At 38.1% G+C, this 14163-nt stretch overlaps 1 protein-coding gene across 1 annotated transcript in view; it reads right to left on the reverse strand.

The window, feature by feature from the left end:
- brinp3a.1 (bone morphogenetic protein/retinoic acid inducible neural-specific 3a, tandem duplicate 1) overlaps positions 1-14163 on the reverse strand; it is a 318764-nt gene that overhangs the window by 38448 nt on the left and 266153 nt on the right. The window contains exon 7 of the mRNA XM_055164889.1: positions 671-893. Within this exon, the coding sequence (XP_055020864.1) occupies positions 671-893 (223 nt within the window). The remainder of the gene's footprint in view (positions 1-670; positions 894-14163) is intronic.

The raw sequence follows: 14163 nt of genomic DNA on the forward strand, positions 1-14163 counted from the left end.
TAAGCCCCAAAAATGCTGTCACCATCTAAACAAAATGTACTTATTGCTGTTTTTACCCGCACTGTAGAAGCCTTTAAAAAAAAAAATTATATATAAAGTGTTATGTTTTGAAAGATATAGAGCACTGGAATTAATGAATTATGCATTTAATTTTGTTTGTTTTAATTTATATTTTGTCTCTTATATACAATAAGTCCTAAGTTAAATTGTAAATGTAAACTTGCTGCTCATACGCTACTTTACTTTCTTGGAATTGTGTCATTTTTTAATAGGGTTTGGCATAATGAGTACATTTTACTTCAGTCGTGATCCATGGGGTTGTAGTCTATGTTTTGTTTTCTAGTGCTGAAAAATGACCGAATAAAACTACCACTACTTCTAATGTTGCTACCTCATCCATCTACATCTCCAAAGATCAGAAAAACAGTAGTTAACAGCCAGATTTTACCTTTTGGTTCAGTAGAGATTGGCAATTCCAGATCTGAAATGATCCAATGATTCTAGTGAAGGTGTATGGAGTTTAAAAACTCAGTAGAGCGTTTTCTGTTCGAGAGAAGAATTCTAAATAGGCAGGATTAGTGTGATAAACATGCGTGCAAATGAAACAAAAACACAGCTCGGGGCATGTTTGTGATGAGGAAACAGGATTAGGACCAGGTTATCTTCTCACCTCTCCCTCAGCATGACGATCTTGGGCTGGCTGCGGCACCTCTTGCTCAGGGTGAAGAGCTTGTGGACGATGCGACGCGCCTTGCTCAAGAGCTGCTGGGCGTTGACCTCCAGCTGCCGGTAGCGCTGGTGCACGGCGGCGTCCGACTTCCAGAAGAACTGAATGGCCGACGTGTTGAGGGCGTAGAACGTGGGCAGCTTCCGCACGAAGTTTTGGAACTCCTCTGAAAAAACAAATAGAAAAGGAAGGAAGGTCAGGCTGGTTTCAAACTCAGATTTATCCTTGAGTTCTGGCATCATGAAAAATGATCACGGTTGCCATAGTAATTAACAACTGTTGCCAATTCATTTTCTGTAGCATAAATAAATAAATAAGCATACATTATTTTTATATTATCACACATATGGGACACAGAAATCTAACTTGTTTCATGGTTTACTGGGTGATACGTGAAAACCAAACTTTTAAAAATCTAAACTAGAACACTTTTGATCTCTTTCATATCTGGATCTCTTTATTTGACTTTAAAAATAAACTGAAAAAGTGTTTTGAGTTATATATCTTCATGGAGACAAGCAGGCAGTGCCACCAGGTCATGTTTACAGGTCAGCTCTGTGGAGAGGCACAGGAAGGACGCTTTCACTCTTGTGCTTTCCACTAACCTTGCTCTAGGATGATAGATTCTCATGTTATTTGTGAGTTCAGAAGCTTGAGAGAATCCATCTTGGAGTGCGCCTGCTGTACGGTTAATTGGGTTGGGGGACCAATCACGTCACAGTGTTGAGGTTTGTGCAGAAGCCAAAGGTAAAGCGCACAAACGAACCAAACATGGTGAAGCCAACAAATCTACTTCAGACTGTTTTAGCATCAAACCAGACCAGTTAGTTTGTCAAAAATTTACAGAAGGTAAAAGGTTGATGCATTTATGGACAGGGAAGAAGTCTGTGCTTTTAGAGTTTTTGGCTTGTTCCGCTGTTGTGACGCATTGACCAATCAGACTCAAATAGTTGCCATGATGTTCTGTGTTTTCTAATCTCTTTCAGTGAGAACAGTTCCAGATTAATCATGTGTAGAATTCTAATCTGAGTGACACATACAGTATCAATCTGGGGTGAGCCAGGATATAATCCCACATCAAAATTACAACTGTTGTGGAAAAAAATGATATACATATCTTGATGGAGAAATAATTAATCTATTTGCGAAGCTTGGTGAGTTTTTGAAATACAGACCAACGTTTATTTACATTGTTACAGCAGATATGGACGGGGCCTAAGCCTGACCTGGCAACAGACCAACGGAGCATCTCCTCTGAGTCTCTGCTCCCAGAACATCTGAGCTCTAAGGGTCTGTTTACACGAGAAGGCTTGCGGGTAAAAAAGACAATATATTTTATCGGAAGTGCCTTTCATTTAGACTGTGACGCCGTTTTGGGGGCTTAAAAATGCAAAAATCTGAAACCACACTCCAGAGTGGAAAAGTTGAATATGCAAAACTCTAGTCCAGTCCAACCAACTTTGATCCCAAAGGGGCCGGATCAGAAAACTCATGGCATATATACTCCAAAAATAGCAATACGTCCAAATATTTGTACAGAGAAACACAAATCTTTTCTACAGAAATCTTTTTTAAGTGATGAACTCTTTCTTTAACTAAATATTATAATATTATGAACAACCAAACTTTAAGAAAAATGTAATTTCAACATAATGTTTTAACATTAACTTGTCTGCAAATACGAATAAGTAAATTTTTCTTGGAAAATCCTGCACTCGGCTCCACTTTTCTCATTTTGGACATTTTTCTGATGAGGGTGTCACGGTCAACAGTCAAAACGATCGTCCTTTAAGAGCGTTTGGAAAGAGACAAGTCTTCATTTGTGCTGCTCTGGTGGGAGGGGCCACGTACAGAGACGCTGGAGACGCTGCTGTGATAAACACCACAGAAAATTAACAAGATTTTAATAGAAAATATAATTAAAATATTTTGGTAGAAAATCAGCCGAGGGCCAGATTAAAGGTCTTGGAGGGCCGGATCTGGCCCCCGGGCCTTATGTTTGACACCTGTGCTCTAGTCAGATGTGCTCACGTCGCGTACACGTTTACGTCACAAACACATAGTACACAGAAAGCTGGCATGCATACTTAATTGAATTCCACATACTTTTGCGTCACTGTATGCACGCAGATTTCCTCCCGAAAACGAACTGAATAAAAAGTGAAGACATGACACCACTTTTGCGTCTTCTGTTCAGACCGTCATCATATAAACTTAGCCTGAGTCTCTCCCTCCCAGTATTTACACAGAAATACATACATTTCTGTACATATATATCAAAGCAGAGTGACTTTTGTTTCAGAGGCTGGTGCTAATTAACTTAACATACATTTGAGGATAGGTAAAACAACACAACATTCATGAGGGTGGAGACAATTGTTTCTGCTGAGCCTTTACACATGTTAATGACTGGTCTGGGCCTCATTCACATCAAATCACATTCATTTACATAAAGACAGATTGAGCAAAATCTTTCCACAATGTAAATTTCCACCACACGACAAAACCAAGGACTAATTTCAAAACTAATCCTGGACTGGATCAGGATTAGACATGGCTAGAAAAGGACCAAACCGAGTCCACATCAGATCTAAAATGGTTTCAGTTTGCCGGGAAGTCAGTTTAGTGGGAAGTCACCCTAAGAACGCACGTTAGTAGTAACTCACTTTGAAGAACGTTTGTCCACTGACCCACAGGTTGGAAGCGCGATTCCAACTCCCACCGATGAATGCTATTGTTGTGTCCTTGGGCAAGACACATAACCCGCCTGTCCCCCAGTGTCTTCGTACACCAGTGAATGAATGTGTGTGTGAATAAGTGAGTAGCTCCTCGCTTTAAGCGCCTTGAAGCTGGAAAAGCGCTGTATAAAACTGACCATTTACCATGTTTTTAAGCTACTTTTTAAACAAGGTAAACATGCTCTAAATGCCATACTGTGGAACATTCCAAGCACGACAACAACATCTCCGTGGAAACAAACAAGTGGCAGACCTCGTACCGGAAAATGTACATAGAATTAAGATCTCATAACCCTCATACTGCGAACTAAAAACTTGATGAATAGTCTATCAACACTAATCCTTACTCAGTGTTTGCCATATGTCGAAGCTCGATTTCTTTCTTTTCCATTTTTTTTTTCTTTTCTTTTCTCATTTTTTTCTTTTCCATGAAGCGTGAACCTCTTCTCAATAAAGCTGTTAGATTTGTCTAATGCAAAGTGAAAGCCCAGTTTATTAGTCTGAGCTGAGATAACTCCCCTCGGGCTTTGTGTATTATGAGTTATAAAAAGTCAATCCTCCTCTTCTCCTCCGGCACTTTTCTCTGTAATCTTTTTATTATCAGCACCAAATGGTATTAAATCAGATTCGGCGCTCGAGTTTAGACAACAACAAATACAACTGGGTTAGATAGTGCGGGCTGGAGTTTGGGAGTGTTCATCATAGGAAGACAGGAAAGCAATAGAGAGATCTTTTATTTGTGAAGTGACAGCGGCAACGAGGAGTTTGAGGATACCAGAAAGTTCTTGCCTGGAATCCAGAATACACACTTCTCCATTTGTCTGTGTAATCCCTGTTTTGTTTTTTTGTTTTTTTTTACTTTTGGTTTAATGTGAGCTTTATTTTAAGACAATCTGACCAGAAAGAGCTGAACCCGAACTACAACATTTGAGCTGATTTGAGTTCCTCTCAAAAGCTACGTTCAGACTGCACTTCTTAATACTCAGTTTGGATTTTTTTGTGAAATCCAATGTTTTTGGCGAGGTTGTTCGCATTTCCAATTAAATGCGACTTGTATGTGATCTCCAGCGTGAACTTTAAATGCCCCAAAAGTGTCCCACATGCACATTGGAGGACACGACGTCACATGCAGCGACCGTGCTCTGTTTTTAAGGAAGTCGCCTAAACATGGACTCTAGCATTGAGCAATTTTAAAGTTGGTGTCGTACTGGAGCCAGAACATGTACAGCTTATTTGTTTTAAGGAGGAGATTGAGAAGGAGAAGGACGAGGTTTTTGGCCATGGCGTTTTGTGGGGCAATGGCAGCAACGTCCGTACAAAGGAACGTTGTTGGTGCGGAGTCGTTATGTGCTTCGCTGCCTCACTGACAGCGGGTTCATACACAATTTTCGTATGACAAGAAGAACATTTGTGCTACTTGTACCACTCTCACGGGAGGAAACACGTCTTCGTCTACACCAATGACTTGGAGGTGGGATGAATGCGACCTGGCCATTCAGACTGAAGTCGCATGTCAAAAGATAGGATATGTATCGGTTTTAGGAGCACATATCTAAGTGGCCTGGGTTGCGTTTATAAAATTCGGATCCGTGTTGTTTCAGACTGTCATTAAAAGATCAGATACAGGTCACATAGGGGCGAGAAAATCGGACTTCAGGCTGCAGTCTGAACGTAGCCAAACTTTTTCGGTTAGTCACTCTCACTTTTTGTTGAAAATCACAACCCCTAAACAAGACCAAGAATGCTACTGTTGATCACAGGCTCCTGAAAATATGCTCCATTTTGTATTTTTTTCATAAGTTTTCAGATGAAAGAGCCCAAATTAGGCTATTATCTTCTGATCTATGTTATAATATAGTTTCCTTGTCAAAAACATACCTGGAGTTGTGTTTTGTTTCATTCACTCATGATTAACACACAAACCCTGCATATTTAGGCTGAGTTCTCTCAAACGAAAAACTCTCTTCCACCTCGTGATGTCATCTGGTAATACAGGAAGTCTTCCACTGTTTCTTAATTAATTAATCATTGCATTTATTTAGAGCCTTTCAAGACACCTGAAGCACTTCACAGTTCATTATTCATTCGCTCCACACTCAATAGGTAAGCTATCATTGTAGCCACAGCTGCCCCAGGGCAAAATGAAGGAAATGAAGCTGCCAATCTCCGATCACCACCATCACTCATGCCCACACCACTTTCATACTAGGCAATGTGGGTGAAGTGCCTTGCTGAAGGACACAATGACAGAGTGGCGCCCCCCTGTAGCACCTGGAATTCCCAGCGGTCTCCCGTCTACATACTACCCAGGCCCAGCCCTGCTTACACTGCAAAAAACAAAATCTAGTCAAGTTAAGGTGACTTGAATTAAGAAAGTTTTATCATGATTTGAGTAAATTTCCCAGCAGTCTCCCATCTAAGTACTAACTAGGCCCAGTCCTGCTGAGCTCCTGAGATCTGACGAGATCAGGCTTTGACAAAGTCTGTATGGCCACAGTCTTGAACACTTGATTAAACCATTGACCCATTGATTCACTACAATCAATGATCAATGATTTCAGCCCTGGAATTGCCATTTTCTACTGAACTAAAGGTAAAAGGAGCTGTTAACTTGAAAACTACTGCTTCATGACATCACAAAGTGGAACAAAGCTATAACTGATAATCTGAAACATGTAAAACGAGTTAAAAGGTTTGTACCTGATTTTGAACCTTGAGTCAGAAACACCTTTTTGTTCAAACTTAATCCCACATAGTCCTTTTTGACTCTGTGATATAGACAGATTATTTGTTTATCAAAAACAGATCTGGAATTGTGTTTTGTTTCATTCACACATGTTTGGTAATCCTGGTTTCTTAGTCTGTCTGCATTCCAAAGCTCAAATGGTACGTTTCACCTTGTGACGTCATGAAGAGGTACTTTTCAAGTTAACAGCTCCGTTTACCCTTTGGTCAATAGAGACTGGCAATTCCAGGGTTGAAATGATCCTAATGATTCTAGTGAAGGTGTATGGAGTTTACAAACACAGTGGAGCACTTCCTGTATTACCATATGACATCACAAGGTGGAACAGAGCATTTTGAGCTTTGGAGATGTAGACAGACTAATAATGGTGTGTGAATGAAACAAAGCACAACTCCAGGTCTGTTTTTGAGGAGGTGACAACGTTCTAACATAACTTAAAGATCACAAGAGTCAATTTCGTCTCATATTGGACCTTCAAAATAATGTGAAAATCTCATATATTATCTCGTCTCGTTTCGTCTCGCTCCTAATAAATATGCTCTGACATTGGTTTTCGTGAAAGTGCAAAGTAAAGTTCTCAAAAGGGCAGAAGCGGCACTAGTTTTTGCCTACATTTTAATACAGTAATTAGGCCTAACGTTTTCTGACACTTTTGGCATTAGCACAAAGGTCACCGCGGACAACTTCACTTCTAATTAAAAGCGTTCACCCTCCTCTTCCTCTTCGATCTGTGCAGAAATCTCTGTCGTTTGTCTCCAATTATGATTTGAAGAAAATTATCTAACATTTAGAGGAAAACAATACAAATATTCAACTAGGCAATAGCTGTAATTTAAATAGTGTTTTCATTATACATTCACGTTCAGTTACAAGTGGTTGAAATGTCTTGCCCAATGACACAAAAACAAAATGCACAGGTTGGAGAAGGGGTCGAACCCTCAACCTTCCGAGCGGCGATCAGACTGTACAGAAAGTGCTCAATCAAAATTCTGATTCAAAATGACATAGTGACATTGTAAAAAATTGTCAAATGTAAATAAAAATAAATACATAATAAATATAAATTGTATATAAAAATAAGTAGAAAAAAAAAAGATAAGATGTAATTCAAGTTCAAAATAATAAAGTGACAAACAAGTAAAAAAATAAATAAAACAAAAATGTGCCATAAAATATTAAAATGAAAAAAGTAGGCAAAATTTAAAAAAAAAAGAAATAAAAAAGAAAATTAAATATAAATACATAGCAAATGTGTCTTAAAATGTTCAAATAATAATAATAAATACATAATAAATATAAAATGTATAAAAATAAAAAGATTTGTAATTCAAATTTAAAATAAGTGACAAATAAATAAAAGTAAAAACTGCAGATGCAAAAAAACAAACAAACAAACAAACTGATAAATGATAAATAATAAAAGCAAATAAATAAATTAATAAATTACAAAATAAAAATATTAAAAATATAATATAATAAAATATAAAAATGGAAAAAGTACATAAAATTGAAAAAGAAAAAAAAAATTAATTAAATATAAATACATATAAAATGTATTCAAAATAAATCAGAAGATAAATTAAATAATAAATAAGAGAAAAAGGTGAAAGAAGAATCACAAGGAGTATATTAACAACAAACAACAAACAAACAAATAAAATTAAAGGTGCACTGTGTAACTTTTTGGTTGGGAGTCTGTCACTTATTGTTACTTTACCTTTATTCAATTACAGCTGGTTTTACAGTTCAAAAATACCTAGAGGGAGGTCATCTCTCCACAGATCTGACCTGTAACTTGGTCTGGTTTGGTCTCTATGAAGATAAAAAAGTTTAATGCCATACTGTGAAACATTCCAAACAAAGCGATAACATCTCCACGGTGAAAAAGCATTTGACGGATCCTCCACCAGAAAAGTTACACAATGCACCTTTGAATAAAAAAACAATTCGCTGTGATCCAAATTCCCGTGAGCACTTGACAGACAGTCTATTCTGGGCTTGTGGATGTTGGCGGAGCCGTTTGTGGCTTCAGAACGGGGAAGTGTCCGCACCGATCAGGACGTAGCGGCTCAGGCAAACTCGGTGAGCGGCGTTTGGCTAATGCGCTCGGACCAGATTGGACAGTCACTTTACGTCTGGCGTGTCTCTGAGCTCCACAGCAAAAGTGATAGTTCCCCAACTCGGATGATAATGCAAAAGGGCAGCGCTAAACACGGGCTGGACTGTTTTTATACAGCATTAATGAAAAGTACACACACACACACGCAAGAGCTCGTTCTGGGGCTTTATTGTGCTTAATTAAAGGGCTCATATTACACTGTTTTATGATTTATGTTCTAATGTTGTTTCCACGTCACAAACAGACCTGAAGTTGTGTTTTGTTTCATTCACACATGAAATTTAGGCTTTAGTTTCCAAACTGAAAACACTTCCACCTTGTGATGTCAAATCTGGATTATTTCAGATCTGGAATTGTCAATCTCTACTGAACTAAAGGTAAAAAGTAGCTGTTAACTTGAAAACTACAACTGCATGAAATCACAAGGTGGAACAGAGCATTTTGAGGTTTGGACATGTAGACAGACTAATAATAAAGGATTATTCAAACATGTGAATGAAGCAAAACACAACTCCAAGTGTGTTTTTGATGAGGTAACAACATTCTAACATGACTTAAATCTTACAACAGTGTATTTTGTGTAATATTGGACCTTTCATTTTATTTTTAAGTAGAGTTTAAAGATCCACCGTCTAACCTTTTGACCAAAAATTGACAAAAAAGTTTTTATTTGTTGCCATGGAAAAGTTACTTTGGCTATAATATTCCACAGTATGGCATAAAACTAATATCTTGATGGAGACTGTTTCCAAGTGTGGTTTTAACTTTCTTTTTCCATGGAATAAGTAGATGATCTGCCATGTTCACAAAGTAACAGTACCGCTTTAAGTTTGAAAAGTAGATATTTTAAACACTGCTATGAGGTAATAACATTTTACATTTAAAGTAAGTAAGTACGTTTTTTTTATTTATATAGCGCTTTTCACAGACATTTGTCACAATGACGCTTTACAGAGCATTATTCAGTCTCTCCAGACCCGCTGATTGTAAACTGCTATTGTAGCCACAGCTGCCCTTCATACTAGTCTATGTGGGTGAAGTGTCTTGTCCAAGGACACAACAACAGTTTTTGTGACTGGTGCCCCCATGTGACTCCTGATTTCCCCAGTGGTCTCCCATCCAAGTACTAACCAGGTCTGGCTGCTGAGCTTCTGAGATCTGACAGGATCAGGCTTTGACAACCCGGTGTGGCCACTAAAGCTAATAATACATTGCACAACATTCATTTTGACTGTGAGAATGCTCGCCTCACCACAGATCTGACCATGACCTGGTGGCGTGACCTGCTTGTTTTTATGTAGATAGTTAAGTTTAATGCCATACTTGGAAATATTCCACACAAAGCAACAACATCTCCACATAAACACTATGTAACTCTGAGAAAGGTTACATAGTGCACTTTTGAAGGTGCTGTAACTCATTTTTTAATGTTTTTTGTTTGTATTTTCAGAGTTTCACACGTGTTTAGGTTGAAATCCTCTTTCAAAAACTGAAAACCAAACTCTGTTCCACCTTGTGATGTCATGTGATTATGCAATTTAAAAAAAAATTGGACACACCTTCACCACTTTGCTCTTTGGATATGCAGACAGACTAATAATGTAGGATTATTCAAAAGTGTGAATGAAATTAAACAAAACGCAACTCCAGATATGTTTTGACGGGAGTGTGCCTATGTTCCCTCAGCCCTATGTTCCCTCATTTCTATGTTGTTGTTTGGTTTTTTTTTTCCCTAAAATTAGGCCCTATGTTCCCACATCTCATCAAGTTGCATCAGATTTTATGCCAATTTCTCCCAGTTTGGTCATTACTGAGGTTGAAATGACTCTGAATCATTCATTTAAATGCAGTATAAAAATAAAAAGGACTTGACTTAGAGTTTAATATTGAGAAAAATCTTAGAAATAAGAAAAATGTTAGAAATAAGGTAACATAGGTCTGACCACGTTTTGAAAAGGTAACAACAATAAAACATGGCTAAAAGCGAACGAGAGTCAAATATGTGTAATATAGGACCTTTAATCAATGTGTATAGGGAAGCTTTAAAAATGTAGTAGTACTTTTTATTCCATCATTTAGCAGCACTACAAAACAAAACAAAACAAAACATAGACTACAACCACATGGATCATGACCGAAAGGGTTTAGGCTGAAGCAAAAAGTACTTACAGTATAATGCCAAAACCTTTTAAACGATGACACAATTCCAAGAAAGAAAATCAGCGTATGAACAGCAAGTTTGCATTTACAATTTCACTTATGACTTACTGTATATATAAGGCTACGTTCACACTGCAGCCTGAAGTGACTCAAATAAAATTTTTTGGCCTCTATGTGACCTGTATCTGACTTTTTAATGACAGTCTGAACGACACAGATCCAATTTTTTCAAATGTTACCCAGGACACTTTGATATGTGGTCCTAAACCCGATACATATCTGATCTTTTGACATGCGACTTCAGTCTGAATGGCCAAAGCGCATTCATCCGACCTACACGTTATCAACAAGCCACAAACGTCACAATTCTGCGCTGAAGTAGGCGAAAATTGTTAATGAACTCTGTGTCACTGAAGCGAAGCACATCACCACTCACCACTCTTGGCTACGTCTGCGCATCCACGCCGTTCCTTTCAACGGACGTTGCTGCCGCTGCCGCTTCCCCACAAAACACCACGGCCAAAAACCTCGCTCTTTTCCTTCTCAATCTCCTCCTTAAAACAAGTAAGTTGTTCATGTTCTGGCTTCGGTACGAGAGGAACTTTAAAATCTCCAGGTGCTCAATGCTCGTGTCCATGTTTGGACAACTTCCGTAAATACGCTCGCTGCGGTTGACGTCATCGTGTCCTCCATTGCGCATGCGGGACACTTTCGGGCCGTTTAATGTTCACACTGGAATCACATACAAGTCGCATTTAATTGGAAATGTGAACGACCTCGCAAAAACATCGGATTTCACAAAAAAATCCGAATTGAGCGTTAAGCCCTGCAGTCTGAACGTAGCCTAAGAGACAAAATATAAATTAAAACAAACATAATGCATAATTCATTCATTTCAGAGCTCTATATCTTTCAAACCATAATAAACTAGCATGCATTTTCACATTTTTGGCCAATAAAACGCCTTATAATTAAATACAGACGGTACACGGCAGACTTTTATTGATCTCAAGAGCTGCTTATACAACACATCTGTACTGGGACAAGAAAAAAATAAAAATAAAGCCCAGGACCTTTAATAAACCAAATAGCTTCATTTCTAATTAAAACCGATTTTGCAGCTAGCAGTTTCCCCATTTGCACATCGCGTTACGACCTGCGCCGCGCATCTTTCCTCGCAAATATACAAATTATAATTTTGTTTATGCCACTTTGGAAATCCTCAAAGCGCTGGTAACTCATCGCAACCCCAACCCCGTTCAATAACAATATGAGCGTGGCGATGATTAGCATGGGAAATCGCTAGCGGGCTATCAGCAATGAACGCACGTACGCTAACTGCTAATTAGCTTTCCCCCATCTCGCCAACGTAGCATCGGATCGGAAACGCGACGGGAGCCGGCGTCGTTCCCCAGCGATTATTAAAACGGGTTATTAAAGGGGTTGTAATAGTTCCGGGAGGGGGGACGGGCGGGTTTGTTTACACGGATAAATGAGACGTTTCTCCCAGGTTAATTAATTAAAAGGTGAGGTGACGAGGGCGGCTCTGATCGCAGTCGGTTGGTAATTAAAAGTGGAAGCGCAGATGGTTTTGAGTCGGATTGAACGCGCGTTTGTAAAAGGGTGAGTCACTCGGGGATGGAAAGGGAGTGTTGTGAGTGGTGTCCAAATCAAAATGCAACGTTTGGAGATGTTTTTTAGGAAGTTTTAGATGTGATAATAAGATGTAAAAGTGTAAAAATAAGTCACACGTTCCTGACAAATTGCAATGATTAAGAATTTGGTCATTAAAGGACCTATTTTACAGTATTTTCGATGTTTCCTCAACACAAACTTGGAGTTGTGTTCCATTTCATTCACATAACTTACTCCCGTACTTTTCAGACTATAAGTCACTCTGGAGTATAAGTCACACCAGCCAAAAAAAGCATAATGAAGAAGAAAAAAACATATAAGTCGCACACCAGACTATAAGTCGCACTTTGGGGGGAAATTTATTTTAATAAAATCAGAGACCAGGAACTGACATTTCATCAAAGGCAAGTTATAGTAAAAAGTAACAGAACAAAAAACAATAGGCTGAATAGGCCTTTGGTATGTTAACGTAACATATTAAGAGTTATTCAGACAATTATCGCATAGCTCATGAATGTCATAGTTAACTGATGATTAATCGCAAATGAATTGCACATTTTTGTCCCTTGTATCATAATTTTAATACTTTTGTCAACATAGAAAATTGGATAGGCTTACTTTGTGGAAATGTTTTTTTTGTTTTTTTTTCCAACTGTGTTTGTAACTATGTGTTTGTCCAAAGGCTGCTGTACAAAGGGCGATGATGTCATCACATGCTGCTATTTGTTTACATATCACACAGCAGAGGTAATGCTTTATACAAGAAAATAAGTCCAGCGGCAGAAGTATCTATGACATAGTAAGACACGCTCCTCGGCGAGTTTATGCATATGACACAGTTTAAAAAATTAGCACTGTTAAAATTGTTTTGCGTTAACTCATTAATAACATGACATTTTTCACAGCACTAGTTAATTTTTATATATAGCTTTTGCACCTTCAAAGCTCTTTACCCATTCACACACACTCATAGACACTTTACGGTTGTGTACTTTTGACAAAACGTACAGAAGGACTTCTGGTATATGATTTCAAGTCTGATTTATGAAATTTGAATATGTAGGCACATTTTCAGTCACATCTTTTACTCAAATATTAATAACCCAGTATATTTTTTTGTGTCTAATATGGCAACAAAAAGAAGCAAGAAATTTATACTTCACTTTACTCTTTTTTTTACACATAAATTGCCTTTTTTTTTTTTTATATGAAAATATTTTATGATAAACACTTGTATAAATATAAAAATACACTTTTTTTGTAAACTGATATTTTTAAATGTATTTTTCCCCCTATTCACCTACAGTGCCTTACCTTAAGTGTCTTGCCAAAGAACACAGCAACAACATTCATGTGTGGAAGCTGGAATAGCACTGCCAACCTGTGGATCAGTGGACACTCAACCAACTAAGCCGGTGTTGCCTTCATACTTTTCCATATAAACACATTCAAATATAGTACAGCTGTTCTGAAAATCCAAAGTACAAGTCCATTAAAAAATCCACCTTGGAAGGACGTGGTTGCCTGGAAACAAGGACATCATGGTTCCGAAGAATTTGGAGAGAGTAAAAAAAAAAAAAAAAAGAAATTTCAGTATCGGGCTGTCAGAAATAATAAATCTGGGATGAAGGTGACGATCTCGTTGCTGGGAAGTTTCGAGACCTGCAGCTAAAACAGTCGAAACATCCAAGTCAGGACAATTCTGGAAGTCGTCGGTGTGTGTTTTTTTATTATTTTTTTTTTTTGGGGGGTCTGTTTACATTTTTTTGCTTATCTTTTTGTTACTGGAAACGCTATTGGTTAAAGGTGCACTATGAGATTTTTTTGGTTGGGGGTCCATCACCGGCTTGTTTCTACGGAGATGTCGTCGCTCTGTCTGGAAAGTTCCACAGTGTGACATTAAACAGTACAGTTCTAACTTACATTTATTTAATTACAGGTGGTTTTACAGCTCAAAACTAGACTGAACCAGGATTATACCAGGATTGAAAAAGGAATGATTCAGGATTGAACCAGGACTGAACCAGAATTATTCCAG

This window comes from Boleophthalmus pectinirostris, unplaced genomic scaffold, assembly GCF_026225935.1.
Source record: "Boleophthalmus pectinirostris isolate CB_2022bp ecotype Guang Dong unplaced genomic scaffold, ASM2622593v1 HiC_scaffold_7, whole genome shotgun sequence".
Lineage (NCBI taxonomy): Eukaryota > Metazoa > Chordata > Actinopteri > Gobiiformes > Gobiidae > Boleophthalmus > Boleophthalmus pectinirostris.